Here is an 18,915-nt window from a genome sequence, read left to right as displayed (position 1 = left end):
TGGGGTTAGGCTTACAGTGACATATATGTATATGTTTAAAATGTTCAGTACACACGTGGTTCATCGATAAAAGTAGTATACGTACGCATCTCACGTATTTATCTTTTTCAATTTTATTTTATATGATTCGATTTATAAAGGTATATGGATGATACTAAGCAATAACGTCTTAGCCAACATTTTGAAAAAAATCGAATTATTATATGATGAACGTATCCAGTGAATGTTAAAATGATAAAATAACGTTAAAGACTCAAATTTGTATTTTTGTTGGTTAGGACGGTATTGGTTAATACCGTCATACACGTATAGATCTTCTATATGAACCATACAATTATATCGCAATTATAAATTTTCCATTGTTATATACGGTGTGTATCTATGCTATGCTAATTTGCGCGAAGCGAATGCGCAAGCGATGGGTATGTTACGCACGTTTTCTGTGTTTGTTTACTTCATATTCATATTTATATTGTGGATATTCTTCGTTGAACGTGATTAACGACCAAATTTAAACTGGTAAGTAAAAATAATATTCACTCTGTTATAATTACTAGTGGAGAAAAGTTTGATAGTTCATTATTCTTGACTTGTAATTCGTAACAATAATTTAGAGGTTAAGTTCAATGATTTCCGACCGGTCTGATTCATTTTTCCATGTGGTTCTTTCTTAAATGTTTTTGTAATTATTGTAATATTTTCATTTTTACAAAGTAACTGTAATTGATACAACTTCTGCGTTATGTCTTTTCTTTAGATATTTCGCTTTTGAAAGTGTCTATAAACTTTAAACAATTTTACTTTGACCTGCAGAAACTTTAACATCCCGGATAAATGCAGTCGAATCGAAAGTCTATGCCGCACTAGGAACAGTCTTTACCAATTCAAAAGATTGGGAAGGTTACAGAATAAATCGGACCAGAAAAGAGAAGATTGACGAAAAAAGTGATATAAGCGAATAAGACATTTTCTTCACAGTTTAAAAGTTTATTGCAGTTATATAATACCCATAATTTATTACTTGTTACTCCACCATAATATTCTTCAGTATATTTTGATAATAAACGTTAATAACATAAATGATAACTGTATAGTGGATTGTTAATACTGCAATTTATTTCACGTTTACCTCTAAAAATCCCGAAGCCTGCTACAACCTGAATTGATCATATTGGTACTAGCTAAATTACGAAGGTTGGCCCAAGATAAGTAATTCAACCTGCTGCTAGCTAAAATGAGCGTTACAAACCGAGCTTGCAGCAGTATAGTTAAGCTATGCCGCACCAAGATAAGAACTAGCATAACTAGATCGCGGTTAGCTTCTGCCAAGATTAAATTTCTACCTGGGTATATCAGTCCCCGTATTGGCAGTACATAATTCGACGACGACTACGGATACGATTAACATTCCATTGAGAAACCAGCTCTCGAGAAAAAGAAATTTTTTTTTTTTTAATACTAGACATATACTTCATAACCGTCACGTCAAACTTGCTATTTGTTGTCCACCAATTGTCCTCGTCAACAAGAGAAACTCGTCTCCGGGTCACGCGATCTAATGATGTAATCTCTACGTCCTATATAGGAACCAATTCGGTCTCAATTATTCCGACTGCTGTATCATAAAAGTCCCGTCCTACAGATGGGTACGCATTTTTCAGCCCAGATTGCCAAATTTCCGGATGAGAAAAGCATCGTTTATATCAACTTCTGCCTCCTACCCAGCTATGTACAGGAAGAGTACCTATATATTTCATTTTTGTTTCTCCCAATTTTTTTTTTTTTATCAATAAAATTAGATCGGATTTCGACGAACGATATCGCGTTAGTTCGGTATGGAAAACTCAATTTTTTTTTCCACCTCACGATCGCTGCGTGAATGATTAGAAATGAAATCATCGTTTTTTTTTTTGTTTCTCCCCTTTAAATTCGTTGAGATCGACAGCCAAAAGACTACAACTAATCTCTCCTAAAATACGTTCTAATTTTTAGTATCATTTAAATATATTCATAAGCAACAAACTCCTAGTGGAACCCGTACTGCAATTAAATTACTAAAAAGATGCGGCGATTCCGCGGTTTATTTGATTTTCATTATGATTATTATAATAACAATTATTATTTTCATTATCGTTAACTGTACGGGTCCGTTACCCGAATGGTAATTAAACTGTGCGACTTCGAACTCTATATCTTACAGTACTTTACATAATAATATCAACAACGTTTTAAAATTAAAAATTGCGTAGTTGATTTTTCCGATGGTTGAATTTTTTTTTTTTTTTTCTTTTCTTTCTTTCCAATCATTACTGCCGTTGATGAAACTCATTGTAATTCGATGGTACGACTCGTTTCTGATAATAATCGATTAACTCGTCTGAAGTCGTGTCCGCGCAATTTCTATAAATAAAGCTAAAAGTCGAGTAATACTACATATCACTGCCTTGTGCCACGCAAGACGGAAATCCCACGCCGTATAGATCTATATAAATATATATAAATATTTATATATATGTATATACATTTTTATCCGTTACACTTCACTAAAATCATGCGAGCCCCTTGCGGGCTGGTTCAGGGTTCGTTACTGATTCAGAAAACTATTGTTCTTAGAAATCAGACCTGCGCTGCTCTCGGACATTGGAATTATTGCCGATTTTTCGCCTTTCGGTAACTTCGCTCTTGACTTTATGTTCGGCTTCAGACCCTTCAGGATGTTCTGCGGATGATTGAAAAAAATTCACAGAAATTTAGGAAATTCGCCGACAGATTGGACAGTCCGTCGTTTAATAAAAATGAAAATCACCTCTTTAATCGACCCCGGAGATGCCACAACGTAATATATGGCGTAAGCCGGTATCCAGATCATTGACGAAAAGCTCAGGATAAAACCGACGATTTCGGCCCACCATGGATACTCGTAAGTGCTGCCGTACTTAAGGGGTGCGTATTGCACGCATTGGAATACGAATATAAACTGAAAGAAAAAAAAAAAATCACGATCAAAAATAGTTACGTGCGGATCAATGTGGATCGAATTACCGGAACGTCGACTCACCGCCATTACAACCGGGGCGAATACCAGCCAACAAATGTACCAGAATTTATTCGGACGAATTCCCATCATTTGATGTACGCAATCGCAAAATTTCTGGGTACCGAAAATCCAGGAGATAGCGATAGTCTGGAAAAAACAGACCCAAAGGATCGACATACCGCTGGCCGAGTAGAAGTCCATGAGTTGGAAAATGTAGACCCCACCCTGAAATTCAAATATCATTCTAGCTTCGAACCCGCCAAACGACTTTTGGTATCAATTCGAAAAATTCACTCACATGCGTGACCATCGGTACGCCCATTAGGAACATCAGAAGACAAATCGCAACGGTGAATTTATTGCGATGCGGACGCAGGGTGTCCGGCCAATTGTCAACGACTCCCGTGATGAAGGATTCGACGATGCAGAACTCGCTGTCGATTCCAAGAATCTGTAAAAATTATCGAACAAAAAAAAAAAACAACTGAGTCATACGAATCTCATCGAAAACTGAACTTTTTTCAACGATCCTCACTATCAGCATCACGAAGAATATGATCGCCCAAATCGGAGCTCCTGGCAACTTGAGGACGACTTCGGGATAGGTCAGGAACACCAGTCCGGGTCCGCTCTTCACCACCTCCGATACTTCGGTACCTTGTTCCATGGCGATGTGGCCGAGGATAGAAAACGTCACGCAACCGGCGAGCAGACACGTCAAGGTATTAACCACGCAGGTGATCAAAGCGTCCCTTGAAGGTGGGGGAAAAAATACTCGTGATACGGTCGACTTGATCCAATATACAAGAAAAATTTCGAATCGATCATTCACTCACTTGTAGCAATTGTGATGGAACTTATTGTACGATCCCAGGGCAGGTAAAGCTCCGGTTCCTATACTGTAGGCGAAGAAAATCTGCGTTGCGCCATCGATCCACGGTCCAGGTGACAAAAGCTCCTCCCATCTCGGTGTAACGTAGTAAAGAAGTCCAGCGTCAGCACCGTCCAATGTCACAGCCCTGCCGAGCAGGATGAACAGCACTACGTATGGGAATAGCGCCGAGAACCAGATGATCTTGCCACTCTGATGGAGACCCCGTCGAATGATCAGGTAGACCAGCAACCAGCCGAGAACCAGACACCCCAGAAGCTCGCACTGCATTCCACCGATCTCTTCGATACCGCTGGTAATTCCTAGAACACGCCGGCTGGAACCGGGTAATCAATAATAGTGTCGCGATCAAGGTCAAAATAACTGTAACGTCAATCGATCCTCGTTTATCGGAAGGGCGCGTTCCGATTGGAAAATACAAAAGCCTTCGATCGCCCGCGATCTTATCTCACATATGAAACTCATCGTCAACGTATTCGTGACTCGTGTGAACTTACTCCCAATATTCTTCAACGGGAGTAGTGTGGTGGACGGTCTGATTAGAAGACGTTGTTTCGTTCAGATCTTTCGCTGCCAGGACTTGTTCGGCACTGAAACAGCTCTCGGTGTTCCACCAGTTCCCTGAAAGGCGTGGTGGAGATTATTGGATGGTTCGAACGGTGGAAAAAATTGCTGAATTTTTTCGTCGCCCGAAATTTGCCCACTCACCGCAACCGCTCCACGGCAGACCGGGAAGATTAGCGAATGTCGCTATCAAGTAGAACAAGGTCCAGGCGATAATGATGCAGTAGTAAACGTCGAGGAAAAATACTATGGTCATCGTAGCGTATCCGACCCCTGAAACCGCCGTTGTTTAGAAACGAAAATCTTCGATCAAAAATTAACGTCCGTTCGTACCTTGGAGTAAAGGACACAGTTGGCCGACCAGGGTCATTCCTCCGGCTCCGAGGTACTGCCCGATGGCAACTTCCTGGAAAAAAATTGGAATCCCGCAGAAGATCATAGCGATTCCGTAGGTGACGAGGAAAGCACCTGGGGAAACGGAATACAATCGTCAGTTGCGAATCACCCGATCGATTAAACTGTCGAAACTGATGAGGGTGAATTTGTTTTTTTTTTTTTTTCTTTTTTTTAATTTCCTATTTTTGTCATTACCTCCTCCGTTTTTGTAGCACAGATAAGGGAATCTCCAGACGTTACCAAGTCCAACGGAAACGCTGATACAAGAGAACAAAAAGTCCAATTTGTTGTCCCAACCACCCCTTTCCGTATCTTCCCCACGATTACCTGCACCGCCCGCTATCTCACCCTGCGGAGGTGACACCACCATCTTTGGAATCGTCCTTGATGATTCCCCCGCCGACGATGGCTTTGCTTTGAATTCGATAAAGGTCTGCTCCGGGTCCGCAGTCTCCCTTTCTTCACCCCAGTAATACATCTTCTCCGACATGCCGCTGCGTAATGAATTTTTGAAAACGTTTAACAGCGGCAATTGATAATTTCATTGTGATAATTCGGCAGGGAAGCTCCGCGACTAAAAATTTAGGGAGGTGAATCGTGTCAGGGGAACAACTGATTCGGTGAAACTGTGACAAGCGTACGTCGATCGATTTTGTTCGATTTATTTCACAGACTATAGACCTGCGTTCGAATTGTATCAAGGGAGGAGTGATAGCAGCCATGAATCATTTGAGCATTAAATTCGTCGTGTAGGTGATTTTCGAAGGCTAGGCTGAATCCCTCTGACATTTGGCGAGTTATTGATCTCCGCATTAGCCGATACGTATAAATATCTAGGTGGAATATATATGCGGATACCGCGGGTGAGTCGAAGACTTTGAAGATTAGACGACGACGTTGGTCGTCTTCGATTCCGAGTCTCGTGTCCCCGACCAATTTGTGTCGATATCAGGCGAAAAGGTCGGCGATTCTTGAACCCCGCAGGACGAAAGGCGCATCCCCATATCGACAAGGTCCTGCCTCCGCCGACGACGCGTGCGTCGAGTAATATTTATAAACAACCACGTACCACCCCACATTGATACGGACGAGACATCTGATTCGTGTTCTCTCTATTTATTTCTCTCTCTCTCTCTGTCTATTTTCCTATAAGGAATTTCGTCTTGTTGGCTCGATTCTGTAAAGTTCACATTATCATTTTCCTATATACGCAAGCACTGTGCTTTTATCTCATATACCTCCGTAAAAACCGAGTTTTATTGTTTCTCGCGATATTACGCGCCCACCAGGATGAAATTGAATAAGTAAATCGATACTTCCGACCGCGTTCCGATGTAAAATTCATAAGACCGTGGGATATTGAAAAATAAGATACTGTCTTCTCCGTACTTACAACCGTGGTTACGTACGAGAGTCGTTACGTAACTCAAATAACGTTAGAAAATATTCAACTCCGAGGTAGAATTTCAATTACATTTCGTCCACAGCTCACCCTGCACCTTAGTAAAAATTTCGATAACTTCGCTTCGACTAATAGCCGAAATTTCCAAGTAAAATATTTCAATCGAACAAGATATCTCCCAGCAAAAATCGAAACGCTTCGTCATTTATTTATTTTTTTTTTTATTTTTTTTTCTTTTCTCTTATCCGTGCTCAATTTTAGACCTCGATTCGCTGCGGAAATTACGAATACATACGCACGTTGTGTACGAATACGCGGTAGCGCTAACGAGTTTCTCTCCCAGCGGGTAGTCCGCCGAGTTTTTTTTTTCTTTCTTTCTTTTCTCTCCATTTTTTCCCGTATAATTTTTCCATCTACCGAACGAGAGACACGTGCCGTTTCGTTTTCGGTTATACCATGGTAATGAGAATGATAATGATAATAGTTATATTATTTAAGTGGGCTTCCACATGCGTGCGTTAATTTATATCGTTTGTAGAGAGAGAGAGAAACGCGCGCACAAATACACAGACGCGGTGTAACCGTGCGTGTGTCTCCTCGTTCCTGATTCTAGTCCCGTGAAAAGGGAAGATTCTATAGAGAGAGTGTTTGTGCTCGAGGGATGCTGAACGCAAAATCAATAGACACGCGCGCGCCATGCTTCGTTTCCACGTGGATGGTATTACACTTCGAAACATACGAAATTAAATGAAACGTTTAAAAGCGCTCCGCACTCGTATCTCGCTCTGCGGTCTACTTTACTCCTCGAAACATTGTAATTTCGTAAATAAATTAACAGGGATTCTTTGGACTCGTTGAATTTTTTTTCTTTTTTTCACGACTACGATAGCGTGGATATAGGATATTCACTCCCGAGTCTGCGCACTTTACGGATCCCCGGCATAAACATCAACTCATGGGAAAAACCGAGGGATGCCCCGTCAAAACACCCTTGTTTTTTTATCTTCACTTTTTTCGCGTCGCGAGACGTTTTTCTAAGCAACGATCAACGAGAGGGACTCGAGAGGGTGAAAATGTATCGGATTAGTGTTCGGGATGTGGATAGAAAAAAATGTCGAAATCAATTTCGGTCGATTATTTTTCCGCGAACTTTGGTAAATTCCGTGGAGGGTCGGTGGAGAATTTCGGGGTAACGAAGAAGTGGAGTACGTTCGAGGATTGTCGGGATTTGAGATTAAAATACGAGCTATCACTGTAACGATATGTACCACAAAACACACCTTTGTCATGCGGCGATTTTGATTTGCACTTAGTCGCGTTCTCCGTGGTATCGAGTTATTCGATTCTCTGATGATAACGATAATTGATATCGCAACCGGATTCTCGGGATGCGACGTCCGATCGGCGATATCGTCTCTTCTCCGTTATTTTTATTTTATTTATTTTTTTTTGTCCTCTTTTTTTTTTTCTCGGTGTGTACGCGACCCGGAGTCGGAATAATCTAGAAGGTTGTGGAGCCTTGAGCGACCTACCTCACAAGGGTTGTCGTTGTAGAGTAAAACGAACGGCGCAATTCTGAGGGGAGTGCCATGCCCCCAAACGCATGCGCTTTTATCTCCGGGTTGCCTTTACCCCTAGGTGATGTGAAACAATTTCTATATCTATACAGCTGCACACACCCCTGACATACGTCGCAATTCAGATACGTAGCTGCGGACTCGACTTGTAGGTGTACAATATATATATATACCTGTACGCCTACATTTATTAAGAGGTGACGCAGTTCGGTCAAGATTTGCAGCGTCGACGACGCGCAGAAATTTCAACCAGACGGGGATGATAACGGAAAAAATTGCGCCCTGGAAAGCGGCGTGTTATGAAATATCCGTCGATCTCTGGAATTCAATCATCCATTCGCGATCTCGTTTGTAACGAAATTTTCGTCTGTCCTTCTCCTTCGAGCTTCCTCCTCGTCGTACGTCTATCCAGGCTATTTTCACTTACATTCGACCTTGTATGACCCGCGTGAACTTACTAATAGAACTCTAACTATCCGGGACACGTGACACGTTGACGTAAGGAAATCGATCCATCTTTTCAAGCTCCGTGTGCACGGTACACGTCCCACTGTCGTAACGCCCGTTAATTGTTATCATTTCATTTGTATTATTCAATGACCCAACTATTTTACGTTTTTCAACGATTACGGAATTACTCTGAAACAACCGTACATCGTACCGAAGTTACTTTCACAAACTCTCGTTGTTGCATAGGCTCGATCCGCTTAACGTGTAAACGTATTCGCAATGTACGTCGGAGAAAGCTGCAACATTATTTTATCATAAAATACCGAAGATGAGGCGGAGCGTTAACGCTCGTTTATCGAATCGAATGAAGATTACGATGTACATAGTACGTGAAATTAAGTGTGTCAGAGATTATTATTCGAAAATAAATTATTCTACAAAAAATATCGCCCGCTGCTCGTCACGATCCCGACAAAATTTTAGCCCCGTTAACATAATATTCCCACGACAGTTGAAATTGCAGCATTTGTATGCGATTATCGTTAACACGATTCGCCTGTGGCAAATCTAAAATCCATCGAAGTACAGGTGCGATCCGCACGCGCCTCTTCAGCACGCGCTGGACTTGTCGCTGGAATTACTTGGGATTACCGTATGACAGCCCCTGCGATGTCGCGTTTGCCTGGGTGATAATTTTTCCTCGTTTCTACGCGTCAAGCTTCCAGCTACGGTGCTGGCTATGCGGATTCCCTTTTCCTGATACTTTCTCCCGGTCTCCGCTTTGTATCCGGAAAAATTTGGGCGTGGTGTCCAATTCGTACCGTAGGAGATGGGGTGGACTTCGCGACGTGCGATTCTCCCTTGATTCGCATCAGCCGATTCTTCGGAACGGCAGTCGTCGCATACCGAACTGATTTCGCTCTCGTCGATCGCCATGCATCTCTCGGAAGAGATCGCCTCTCGGAATCTGAGAAAATAAACTCCATCTTTCGTGCCGTCCGCTCATCTTTCGATTTTGATTTTTTTTTCTTCAACAATCACCTGCTCGTCGACCACGTCATGTAGTTTCTGACGACGTGCAGATAATCTCGGGCAGCGATTACCAAATCCGAGAGGACGTTTCTCACGAGGTTCGGAGACGTTGCGCACCCTAGAATTCCGATCGCGACCATCATGGATAAAATCCAACTGATAAAACCAGCGGAGAAAATTGGAGGTTGAAGAGGCGGTGGGTAATAGGAGGACCACACGCGTTGCCACCATGGCATCGATGTCTCGCGATATTCGGACTCCTGTGAAAAATTGAAAGAAAAAAAAAATCATTTTTATACCCACTGATTCGAGAAAAAAAAAGAAGAAAGAAAAAAACTCACGTAACTCCAGTAGGACCAGACGAAGCAGTATAAAATTCTCTGGAAGATTAACCAGAGCCAGATCACAGCATTGACGACGATCCAGCTGGCTAAGACCTTCGACGTAATTGAGAATGAATATCTCTTCTCTTTCTCTTTCGACATACGTTTTTCGTCTTTCTATTTTATTTGTTTTACCTGAATTGCTCTGAATACGGCGGCCCTGCTCGCGACGACCGTAGCACATTCGATTTTAGGAGGACTTCTCCACAGTACGAGGATCATCGCGGTGAGGACGATGAACGAGGGAAGCGTATGAATGAAATCTGGACCCACGGCGATTTTGACGTACTCCTTGAAGACCCTGTGTCGAAGGAAAAGGATCTCGTGGGGAACGGATAGGAGAGTTACGAGTTGCGAGTGCAGGGCGCTGACGCAGGACATTCCTGCCGATTTATTGCATCGGCTAATCGGGATATCGGCGAAATTCTCGATTCAAAAACTTCATCTGAAGTCGAAGAATTCGGAAACCGGTAAATGTCGCTTTGACGTGAAACCGGGACTAACAAGCGAACCTCGCGACTTTTTACCCACGGATTCTTGTTTCTCTGCACCGCCTACTTTCCAATCGAAATTAAAGAGAAGTGAATGCGATACGAATTTTTAAATTCCATTAGAAAATACAAGCTTTATTCTAAAGATTCGCTATCCGCGAAGACTATAAGGTAACATATAGGCAAAGAAAAATCATGATTGCTCTGGCTGGTATAAAAAATATTACAAAAATTCGCTGGTTATTCATAAGAAACTATGTACAGTTATTTACATCAGTCGGTTTTTGTCGGGACCGATTTATATCAGGAAATAATCGGGTCCGACGAATGAGCCGCATTTTGGAAAATCATCGGGCGCTTGAATCATACTACTAATTTCTCCGACCTGGAGAACCACGTCCAATCCTCTGGTCCATTGCGACGCGTGTTCGTCACGTAGCATCCAGTACCCTGAAGAAGATGAGAGAAAACGATTGAGCCCGCGATTTTTCAAGGCTCGCGAACGAACTCGGCGAATCGTCGAATTTTCTTACCCGGATTGTCCGCCTTGAAACGGAGCGCGACCAGTCCGAATTTCGGTACTATAACGGTGTCCTTGAGCGGGGGATGGATGAGATTACGTTCCAGAAGGACCCCGCGAGAGTCCATCTCCTTGACCTCCTCTATCGACACGCTGCGCCCGAATTTTCTCGATCCCACGACGTAAAAACTGTAGCCGTGCAGATGGTACACCAAATCGTCTAGACCGCCTACGACGCAAAAGTCGAAGAAAGAAATAGAACAACTTTTGCTAACAACTATGCAGAACCCCGAGGAGAAGTTTCAGAAGTTTTAAGATCGAATCGGGGGGGGGGGGGGGGGGGGAGGAAAAAGCGTGTATTAAACCTGAAATTGTATGAAAAGTTTAGGAGTAAATTTCTCCCGGTGTTTTGCCAGAAATTACTCATCAGAACGGTTGAGCGCAGGAGATCAATACGACGTGTTTTCGCAGCCTCCACGTGGAAGTCGGAATGTAGCTCAAGGTCTGTGAGCCAAGGCTACACGTACCGGAATGACTAAGGGATATTTTCCGAGGCCTCCCGAGCCCTCACGAACCCTTCCAATTCCCTCCGGAGAACTGTATAGGTACGAGAAAAAAAACAAAAAAAAAAGGAAAAAAAAAAATTCCCTCCCCGCAAATACCACGGAACACGAGATTCCGCGTAGCACGCGAAGAGGTGAATCGAAATCGACCGCCTGTTGTATATCGTTGCACCGGATGTCGTAACGCGAATCGAATTCAACCGGGAGTGACCTTTGAAACTGGAACGGTCGTGCGGGTCGTGTCGCAAATCTCACCTTACCTCTGAATCCCTTTTTTTTTCAAGGAAATTTCTAGATATCTTGACAACACCGAGATAACTCACCCTGATCCAGAAGGATGATTTCCACCGTGGCACCTACTGGGACGCGTCGAATATGGACGCACTCGCAGACTTGATGATCCTTGGAATTTTCACCTCTGCGACGACAACGAGCGGCGAGATTAATTCCCTCGCTACCGTAACTGGAGCAAATTATTTCTGGGGACACGTCTCCGCTCTGAGTAAGCAGAGGAGACGAGGGAAAGGTAAACGTGGCATTGTTCACGTGCAGGACGCGAGTTCTCATTTCCCCGCCGTCTAAAGGACGAAAAATGAACGTTTTTACCAGATGGATGAAAACTTCGATGTCGACGAGGCTAGATAAATCGCGAGGCGTTTTCAACCGAATCCTAATCAAACTTTTATAACAAGAAACTCGGTGATTCGAAAAGTTTTTTTTTTTTTTTTTTCTTCATCAAGTTCTCGGGCAAAATTTCTTTGCGTCAGAAGTCTGTGAAATTGGTACACGGTATATGACAATAATAATTGTCGAATTTCTCACCCGTAAACTCGGTTCTCTCGATGCTGTAGCTTATCGGTAGATACATCGAAACATCGGTCGTCTCTCTGAGATATTCCGGTAATTTTCGAATGCTGCGAACTTCCGTCACGCAAATTTTATCCCAACCGTCGCAGTTGTCGGCTAGATTGGACGTGAGAGCAACGTCTCTGGTGTCTTGACGATCCATTTCTTTACCATCCGTAAAAATTTTATCTTCGGACGCTGAAAAATCGCCCTCAGGACCGCCCTTGTACCGCAATATCGCACCACCGATCATCGCGGTTGATAAACAACCCTCGATCGTTTTCACGGTGAGACCGTAGGACCTGATCGCCTTGTTCGCCTTCAGGATGAAGTCCAGACGTTCCCCTGGATCGTTGATCGATGATCAGAATTTGTTTCGAGGACAAAAAAAAATATACGGACTACGAAACGTGTCGTACCTTTGACCAGCGTGAACGAAGTGACTTGTTGAGGATTGACCGCGTGTCCATCCAGAGCTATGACTAGAACGGAGTGTCCTTCGATAGCGACATTAACCGGACAAGATCCAGCCCCGCCAGCATGAGCGACACGGAATCTATGCCGACGTCCCGGTATTACCGTAAAAGTGGACAACGGTATTTTAGGACCTCCGGATTGACGTCCTTTGCCGTTTATCAGAAGAGCAGCGGTCTTCGATCTCAGGGGATCGGATGTCGCATCTGTAGAAAAGAAATGCTTCCATTCGCCGATGAGAAGCACGTGCTTCGGATCGTCGATATCGTAAAGGGCTCGATGAGGCTCTCGGAGATCCGCTTGACGAACGATCAACGAACCAGCTAATCCGTCGGCGACGTCGCCGCCTGTCAGGAATAAAATCGACAAAGGAAATATTGAAATTGATCGATCTGACGCAATGCGTTAATGATCGGTATCTGTTATGAAAATATATTCTTCAATATCATGCCTGCGTGAGCGTGCCACAAATGGGTTCCGGGTATGGCGGCCCTGAATTTATACTGGAAAACGGTGTAGCTGGGGATCGGACACTGTGTCACCAATGGGGCACCGTCCATGCAGGGTGTTTCTATCTGAGATTGTCCTCGCCAATGAACAGCCACCGCTCTTCCTGGTAGACGATTTACCACGTCCACGACTAGGATGTCGTTTTCGCAAACCTATATTCATGCATTATTTACGGCAATTTTGGTTCTCGAGGGTCGGCGTGTTTGGGATGAAAAATATAAATCTAACTCGTTGTCGGAAATTAGGGAGTACGTTGGAGAAATTTTCGGATACGACTATAGCGCGAATTACTTTATTCGTCGTTTGATTTCTTTTTACTTTTGTTAGCTACGGTGGGGGTTGTGACTTGACACTTTCTCTTCGTACTTGTTACGCGGGTAATATTTACCTGAATGCTTGGTCCAGGCATCTGCCGATTGGCGACCAGTACACCCCTTCTCTGACCATCTGCCGAGACGCAATACTTACCCAAACAGGCTGTTTCGTTTGTTGGACAATTACCGCATGACCTGCGAAAGGAAGTAATACACGTTGTGTTTGAAAAATGAAAGGCGCAACGCACACGAGCGATAATAAACTGAGAAGCTGAGCCGAGAAACGAAATTGAACAAAAAAAATTAATAGAAAAAGATATGGAAGAGAAAAAAAAAAGCCAAATCAACGCTATATACACATTACACGCAGCTCTCTCTGGTTGTTTTCCGCGTTGCTCTTTCGCTTACATAACTCGTAACTACCGGCGTTATATTGCAACACCCTGAAAGTGGTATTGCGTGAACCACGTAACAATAAATTATGCACCGTTGTGAGGTAATACGAGATGATAAAAGTCGACGTAAATTTTTTGTCAGTAAATTGAAAATAAAATTGTTCATTTTTGAATCTCTCGTTGTTTTTTTTTTTTTTCGTTGGTATTTTTGAAATTTCTCATCCACAATGGTATACTCACTTGCTCAGAGATTGATATACTTCTAGGGTCAATTTGACGCGACAAATCATCGGCCAATCGAGATGATGACAGGGTCGATCGCACGAAAGGAACGTCTGCTCTGTAACGCACATCCATATATCGTAAGAATTAATTTGCATATTGATCAGTTTTCGTAGAGATGTTCAGACCGGGTCAGTATTATAATTTTACGATACTAGGATCCACTAATATTACATGACGATTACCCGATTATGTAAATTTTACATCATTTTATGTACACCACTTCTACATACATACATATATTCTCGCTATTCACGATGCAAATGTTTGATCGATATTCCTACTCTGAAGCACATAACGATCGACCTCATTTCACGCATGTAGCAGATAGAAATTCGAACTCTTGTCATTTTGCAATACATCTGTATATTATATCATAGCATCATCCGCGTGGATTCTGCAACGTCAACTGTCATTTAAAAAAAAAAAAAAAAAACTCGAAAAGTGCGTAACATTTTTCTTCCAAAATATTCGTCAGTCGAACAACGACAACGTATTTCACTTCCGAGTCAAATTGTCTATCTTTTGTTGATTTCGTTTCGTTTTTTTTCATTCACGAGTGGATACCGATGCGTTTATTCGGGACTTACTGGGTTTGTGGTGGCTCAAATGTAGGATGGCCGCGACCGCCGCAATCATCGACATAACTATGGCACTGCGTAGTGCATAGGTCGCAGGATGCGAAGACCTTTTGGTCGACGAGGCGTATTTGTTGGAGAAATTCATCATCTACATGCGTCGTTGTCTCAAAATGACAACGGGCAAGAGCATTTATATGACTTTCTATGACAACACCGATCAGCCGATTTCTAATCTCATTGGAATTCCTGAGACAAAGTCCGAAAAAATACTCGCACCGACCGATATCCTCCGTCAAAATATCAAACGGCGTCAACGTCGGGAGAACAACTTTATTCGCCGACCGTTATTCATTCATCTTATTCTTTCGTCGACTCACAGACTTCAGGATTACCGATCCACGTCGCTTTTAATTAGACGAATGGTAGCTCGGAGGCACTAAACGAAGGAAATAAAAACGAAAACTACCGTACAGCGTAACTCTTGAGAGATGACTTAACATTTGGAAGAGAAAAAAAAAAAAAATTTACTCGTTTTCTAGCGACTCCGATCAACGCAAATGATCGTATACGCACCGGCACTTTTCGAGTTGTTCTCTCGACGCGACATTATTTATTTTTTTTTTTTCTCTCTCTATACTGTATTTTGGCGCACAGCGCACGGAGATGAAATGAGCCAAGTTCAATCGGCACCACTGTCAGCCACCCCAAAATCACTTCGGCAACTCGCAGTTGGAAATCTAGTCCGCCTCTGTCTTCGTCGAAGTTTTACTCGCGAATGCCTACCGACGAACGACTCCGAACAATTCCATCTCCATCATGATTCTGCTGGAATATTATCGTACAGCGAATGTGGTCAAAAAAAAAATAATAATAACGCGGTTGAAGCAATAGCCCTGCGAAGGCAGAGGAGGCAATTCGACGAAAAAAGTAGAGGTAGGTAAAGTCCGGGGGTCCGGAGCCGCAGCTCACGTGAGAGGAGGACCCGTTGTGAATATATGGGTCAGTCTTGCACGGTGGAGCAGTGAAAGTTGTCTGTAGGCAACTTACACCGCACAACGGTTGGTCAGTCGGATCCTGCCGCAATAGAAAATACGTGGAGACTCACCTAAAAAAAAAACAAGCTATCTCAGTTTCCCCATTGCCGTTTAATTTTATTTTTTTTTTTTTTTTTTTTACATTTCGCGCAGTAGACTAAGTGATCAGAAAACCCGTCGATCTTGTTCATTTTACTGGAGCACGTTGACGCTAATCCTGATTTTGTATCTCGATTCCTCCGAAGTCCAGCTCACTTTCCCTTCGACATCGCGAGTGTCGTATAGGTGTATAGGTATGTGTTACCGATGCGCGGGCATTCGTTCGCTCACTCGCTTCATGGTTTAAACTTATGGCTCGTAATAATGATTCACTTACTCACTCCTACATTTACTCGCGTGAACACCGCCGTTACCATCACCACTGACATTGATAGGAGCGTACGTTCTATTCTGGCTTTACGACGTCCGCCTAGAGACGCGAGACACTGTATTTCGCGAAAGCAAGTCCCGTTGGACCATTCCCAGCTATGTTTCTTTATGGTAGTACACTCTTATAGGTACAGATGCTCGTTTACGCACATCTCTGTCAATAAAAATTAGCGTCTAAAATTATTCAATCAAACAACTTTCACCTCGAAAAACGGGCAGGATTTACATACGTCTTACAAACCTAGTGTACGTACGATGGTTTCGTTGAACAAATATCACCTGGCCCATTTGTTGAGATCGCGTATGTGATGTGTTATTCTAAATCGTTAATCATCGGTGCGTTCGTTATTCAGCTTTTCATTTAATTTTTTCCTCTTTTTCTTTATTTTTCGATCACCGATGAATCCGGAGTGGCAAGCTATTTTCTTATTTTTCAGTAGATCTGGTGATTGAATAAGGAATACAACGAATTCGAGATTCGATAAACTGGTGCACGTGCAGCTGCAGATTTCACCTCGGAATTTTTAATCTTCGCTCTATAATCCATGATGGTAATTGTTTTTTAGTACAATGAATTGAGAACGCAGCACACGAGGTGAACGTACGATGTGCACGAAGCTGAGTAACTAAGTAATTTATTTACCGCTGCAATTAATCTGATCGTAGTCAGTCTCGCTATTTTATGTAGAAAACAAGAAGAAAAACCACGGCTATACCTACGTATACCTCTGCTAAGAGAAAGAGAAAATATTTTCTGCAAAAGCTTTCCTCGGACAAGAATTCCGTACGTCATAAGTGCAATTCTCGATTATTCTGGGTTGTAAGATCGCTGATTTATTTCGATGGTACTTGCACTCAAACAGAGAAAGTGTATGATTCCAACCACATGAACGAACTATAATATCGGAGAACGCGCTAAACCGGTTCTGTAGGGACTCTGCAGAATTGAGACGGTGAATTTGTAGCGGGTCATCCTGTAATCAGTCTGCAAATAAATTTATTTACGTGGAAAAATTTTCACGAATCGGCAAGAATCGAAGAAGAGATCGTCGCAATAAAATCGCAGTACTTTCGATCATCCGATGATCATCGGCAATAATGAAATTTATCGCGATTCCGATGCAATTCGTAGGGATACTTATAACGCGTGCACTTTCTTTTCCTCGTTGGCGACCACATGCGTATTATGAACTCATGTGTGCAAATTCATAAGAATTATCGATAAAATGCCCATCTTCCGCACATTTACGATTAGTTTATGAAATGCAATGTGAAAGATTATGCGAATACCGTGTCCTGTCGCAAAATTCGGATTGAAAATAAATGGGAAAATAAAATGAATGAACAGGTATATTCACTGATGAAATTCTATAATTACCTGGCACTGGAGTAAGGTAAATAATTGTAGCAACGACAGATCCAAGTCCAACAAAAATCGCAGCGCGAAACAAAGTATCTATCGATTGCATGTCGCGACCGTTCGGGCACTCCGCGATATCCTATTTGTTTTATTTTTTTTGTCCTTGTTTTGATCGAGTTCTTGTTTGATCGATCAGTGACTTAGCACCTGCATGAGCAGCACCGCGAACGACCACCTTGGATCAAAGCCGCGATCGCACTAGCCTCGCAACCTCAAGTTCAATGTTAGAGAGAGTTTAATCCCCGTCGTAAGCATACAAACCTAACGGATCTACCTGGCCGCAGGCTCTGCATCCGCGGAAGAAACTGGTCATCTCACTGGAGCGCAATCATCTCAACGAGCGGGTGCAGCGAGCTGCACTTTCTGCAATTTCATACATCAGACTATACTGCAGCTCTCGTGTAATTGATACTTGGATACTCAGCCGGATGTCGAGGCGAACAGATTTTTCTACAAGTATACGTACAGCCGTCATATAGCTTGTATTTGAAAACCGCTAATTAATATTATATTAATTAGATCGGTTGAAAAGTGCGAATATTTTGAAATCGATCGTTAATTAAGGTAGTTTTGCTCAATTGTATTGTGAGGAAATAATTTTATTTATCAGATCTTTCACGAAACTTTTGAGTGGCTTGCATTTCCTATCCGTGCGTGAAATCCGACGAGAACAGATCGATTAAATCTTCGAATGTTAGATTTGATTTGGCTTAATTGAACGTCGTTATATAAAATGGATCTTATTTGGTGTCTGAATTTTTTGACGCTGTAATCTTCGACGCTAATAAGATTGGACCCGAAATTAATTCGATAACAGATACTCGGTTTCGTTTCTGATTGTAAGTTACGATCGGTGTAGATCAATTAATCATATCCCGATGTGTTTTAAATCATTAGCATTTGAGTTTTGAACAGATAAATATCAGCCTTGTGCGAGTATGCGACGTGGACACTCAAGTCCCGTAGATAAGAGTCACAACGCCCGGAGTAATAAATCAACGCTATTCGAGATGAAAAAAATATATATATCGTAGAGACATGAAAGCGATCATATACCTGTTTAAGAGAAACAATTAATTAATGAAAGACTGGACCAAGTTTTTGAATGTCTGACATTGATTTCAAATTTCAAAGAGAATCTTTTCAATGGTGCATAGCGAATTTCTGAAAGCACAGATGGAATATTTAAATTACATTAAACAAAGATAAATCACTTCACGAATGTTCATAGGTTTACCGCCCTTAAATTTTCGGCAAATATTGTAGAAGATTATTTGTTTAGAGGGCGCCACTCTCTAGATGAACTAGAAACGCATTCTGTTA

The 18,915-nt window shown here is 42.4% G+C and overlaps 3 protein-coding genes across 7 annotated transcripts; all 3 read right to left on the bottom strand.

The window, feature by feature from the left end:
- Window positions 1–1,786: 1,786 nt before the first annotated feature.
- LOC105693935 (sodium- and chloride-dependent GABA transporter 1-like) lies at window positions 1,787–7,820 on the bottom strand. Of its 2 annotated transcripts, none has more exons than XM_012414202.3 (11): window positions 7,572–7,820; window positions 5,085–5,383; window positions 4,827–4,961; window positions 4,638–4,766; window positions 4,427–4,550; window positions 3,874–4,245; window positions 3,573–3,789; window positions 3,336–3,488; window positions 3,059–3,262; window positions 2,807–2,977; window positions 1,787–2,719 (listed from the first exon to the last, which is right to left on the bottom strand). In XM_012414202.3, exons 2-11 carry the CDS (start codon window positions 5,377–5,379, stop codon window positions 2,585–2,587), a joined length of 1,935 nt encoding a protein of 644 aa, XP_012269625.1. In that variant the 5' UTR covers window positions 5,380–5,383; window positions 7,572–7,820; the 3' UTR covers window positions 1,787–2,584. The 2 variants fall into 2 exon arrangements, with proteins under 2 accessions (XP_012269625.1, XP_048507509.1); XM_048651552.1 differs by lacking the exon at window positions 7,572–7,820 and having other exon boundaries at window positions 5,085–5,146; window positions 5,217–5,343.
- Window positions 7,747–10,209, bottom strand: LOC105693867. The gene is made up of 4 exons (XM_048651553.1): window positions 9,869–10,209; window positions 9,692–9,787; window positions 9,360–9,610; window positions 7,747–9,285 (listed from the first exon to the last, which is right to left on the bottom strand). The coding sequence occupies exons 1-4, from the start codon at window positions 10,112–10,114 to the stop codon at window positions 8,928–8,930; spliced, it is 951 nt and encodes a 316-aa protein (XP_048507510.1). The 5' UTR covers window positions 10,115–10,209; the 3' UTR covers window positions 7,747–8,927.
- A 129-nt stretch (window positions 10,210–10,338) lies between these two features.
- On the bottom strand, window positions 10,339–17,801 carry LOC105693868 (laccase-4-like). 4 transcript variants are annotated; one of them, XM_048651550.1, is made up of 10 exons: window positions 15,283–15,535; window positions 14,719–15,145; window positions 14,087–14,186; window positions 13,526–13,646; window positions 13,079–13,289; window positions 12,573–12,974; window positions 12,130–12,498; window positions 11,631–11,885; window positions 10,758–10,973; window positions 10,339–10,674 (listed from the first exon to the last, which is right to left on the bottom strand). In XM_048651550.1, the coding sequence occupies exons 2-10, from the start codon at window positions 14,855–14,857 to the stop codon at window positions 10,523–10,525; spliced, it is 1,965 nt and encodes a 654-aa protein (XP_048507507.1). In that variant the 5' UTR covers window positions 14,858–15,145; window positions 15,283–15,535; the 3' UTR covers window positions 10,339–10,522. The 4 variants fall into 4 exon arrangements, with proteins under 4 accessions (XP_048507507.1, XP_020712537.2, XP_048507506.1 ...); XM_020856878.2 differs by lacking the exons at window positions 14,719–15,145; window positions 15,283–15,535 and adding an exon at window positions 17,551–17,801; XM_048651549.1 differs by having other exon boundaries at window positions 14,719–15,535.
- Between the last annotated feature and the right edge of the window lie 1,114 nt (window positions 17,802–18,915).

This window comes from Athalia rosae, chromosome 3, assembly GCF_917208135.1.
Source record: "Athalia rosae chromosome 3, iyAthRosa1.1, whole genome shotgun sequence".
Classification (NCBI taxonomy): Eukaryota; Metazoa; Arthropoda; class Insecta; order Hymenoptera; family Athaliidae; genus Athalia; species Athalia rosae.
The sequence above is the reverse complement of the archived record's forward strand: the minus strand, read 5'-3'. Positions and strand labels throughout refer to the sequence as shown.

Bases quoted from the DNA above. Each gene is read 5' to 3' on its own strand.
- LOC105693935 (XM_012414202.3), bottom strand. From the start codon at position 5,379: ATGTCGGAGAAGATGTATTACTGGGGTGAAGAAAGGGAGACTGCGGAC. The intron at 3,263-3,335 runs GTGAGTGAATTT...TTTGAATTTCAG, and splicing joins GCGTACCGATGGTCACGCAT to GGTGGGGTCTACATTTTCCA. The intron at 2,978-3,058 runs GTGAGTCGACGT...TTTTTCTTTCAG, and splicing joins TCGCCCCGGTTGTAATGGCG to TTTATATTCGTATTCCAATG.
- LOC105693867 (XM_048651553.1), bottom strand. From the start codon at position 10,114: ATGTCCTGCGTCAGCGCCCTGCACTCGCAACTCGTAACTCTCCTATCC. The intron at 9,788-9,868 runs GTAAAACAAATA...ATTACGTCGAAG, and splicing joins CCGTATTCAGAGCAATTCAG to GTCTTAGCCAGCTGGATCGT. The intron at 9,286-9,359 runs GTGATTGTTGAA...TTATTTTCTCAG, and splicing joins ATGACGTGGTCGACGAGCAG to ATTCCGAGAGGCGATCTCTT.
- LOC105693868 (XM_048651549.1), bottom strand. From the start codon at position 14,857: ATGATGAATTTCTCCAACAAATACGCCTCGTCGACCAAAAGGTCTTCG. The intron at 14,187-14,718 runs GTAAGTCCCGAA...TGTGCGTTACAG, and splicing joins TTTGAGCCACCACAAACCCA to AGCAGACGTTCCTTTCGTGC. The intron at 12,975-13,078 runs GCATGATATTGA...TATTCCTGACAG, and splicing joins TTTGTGGCACGCTCACGCAG to GCGGCGACGTCGCCGACGGA.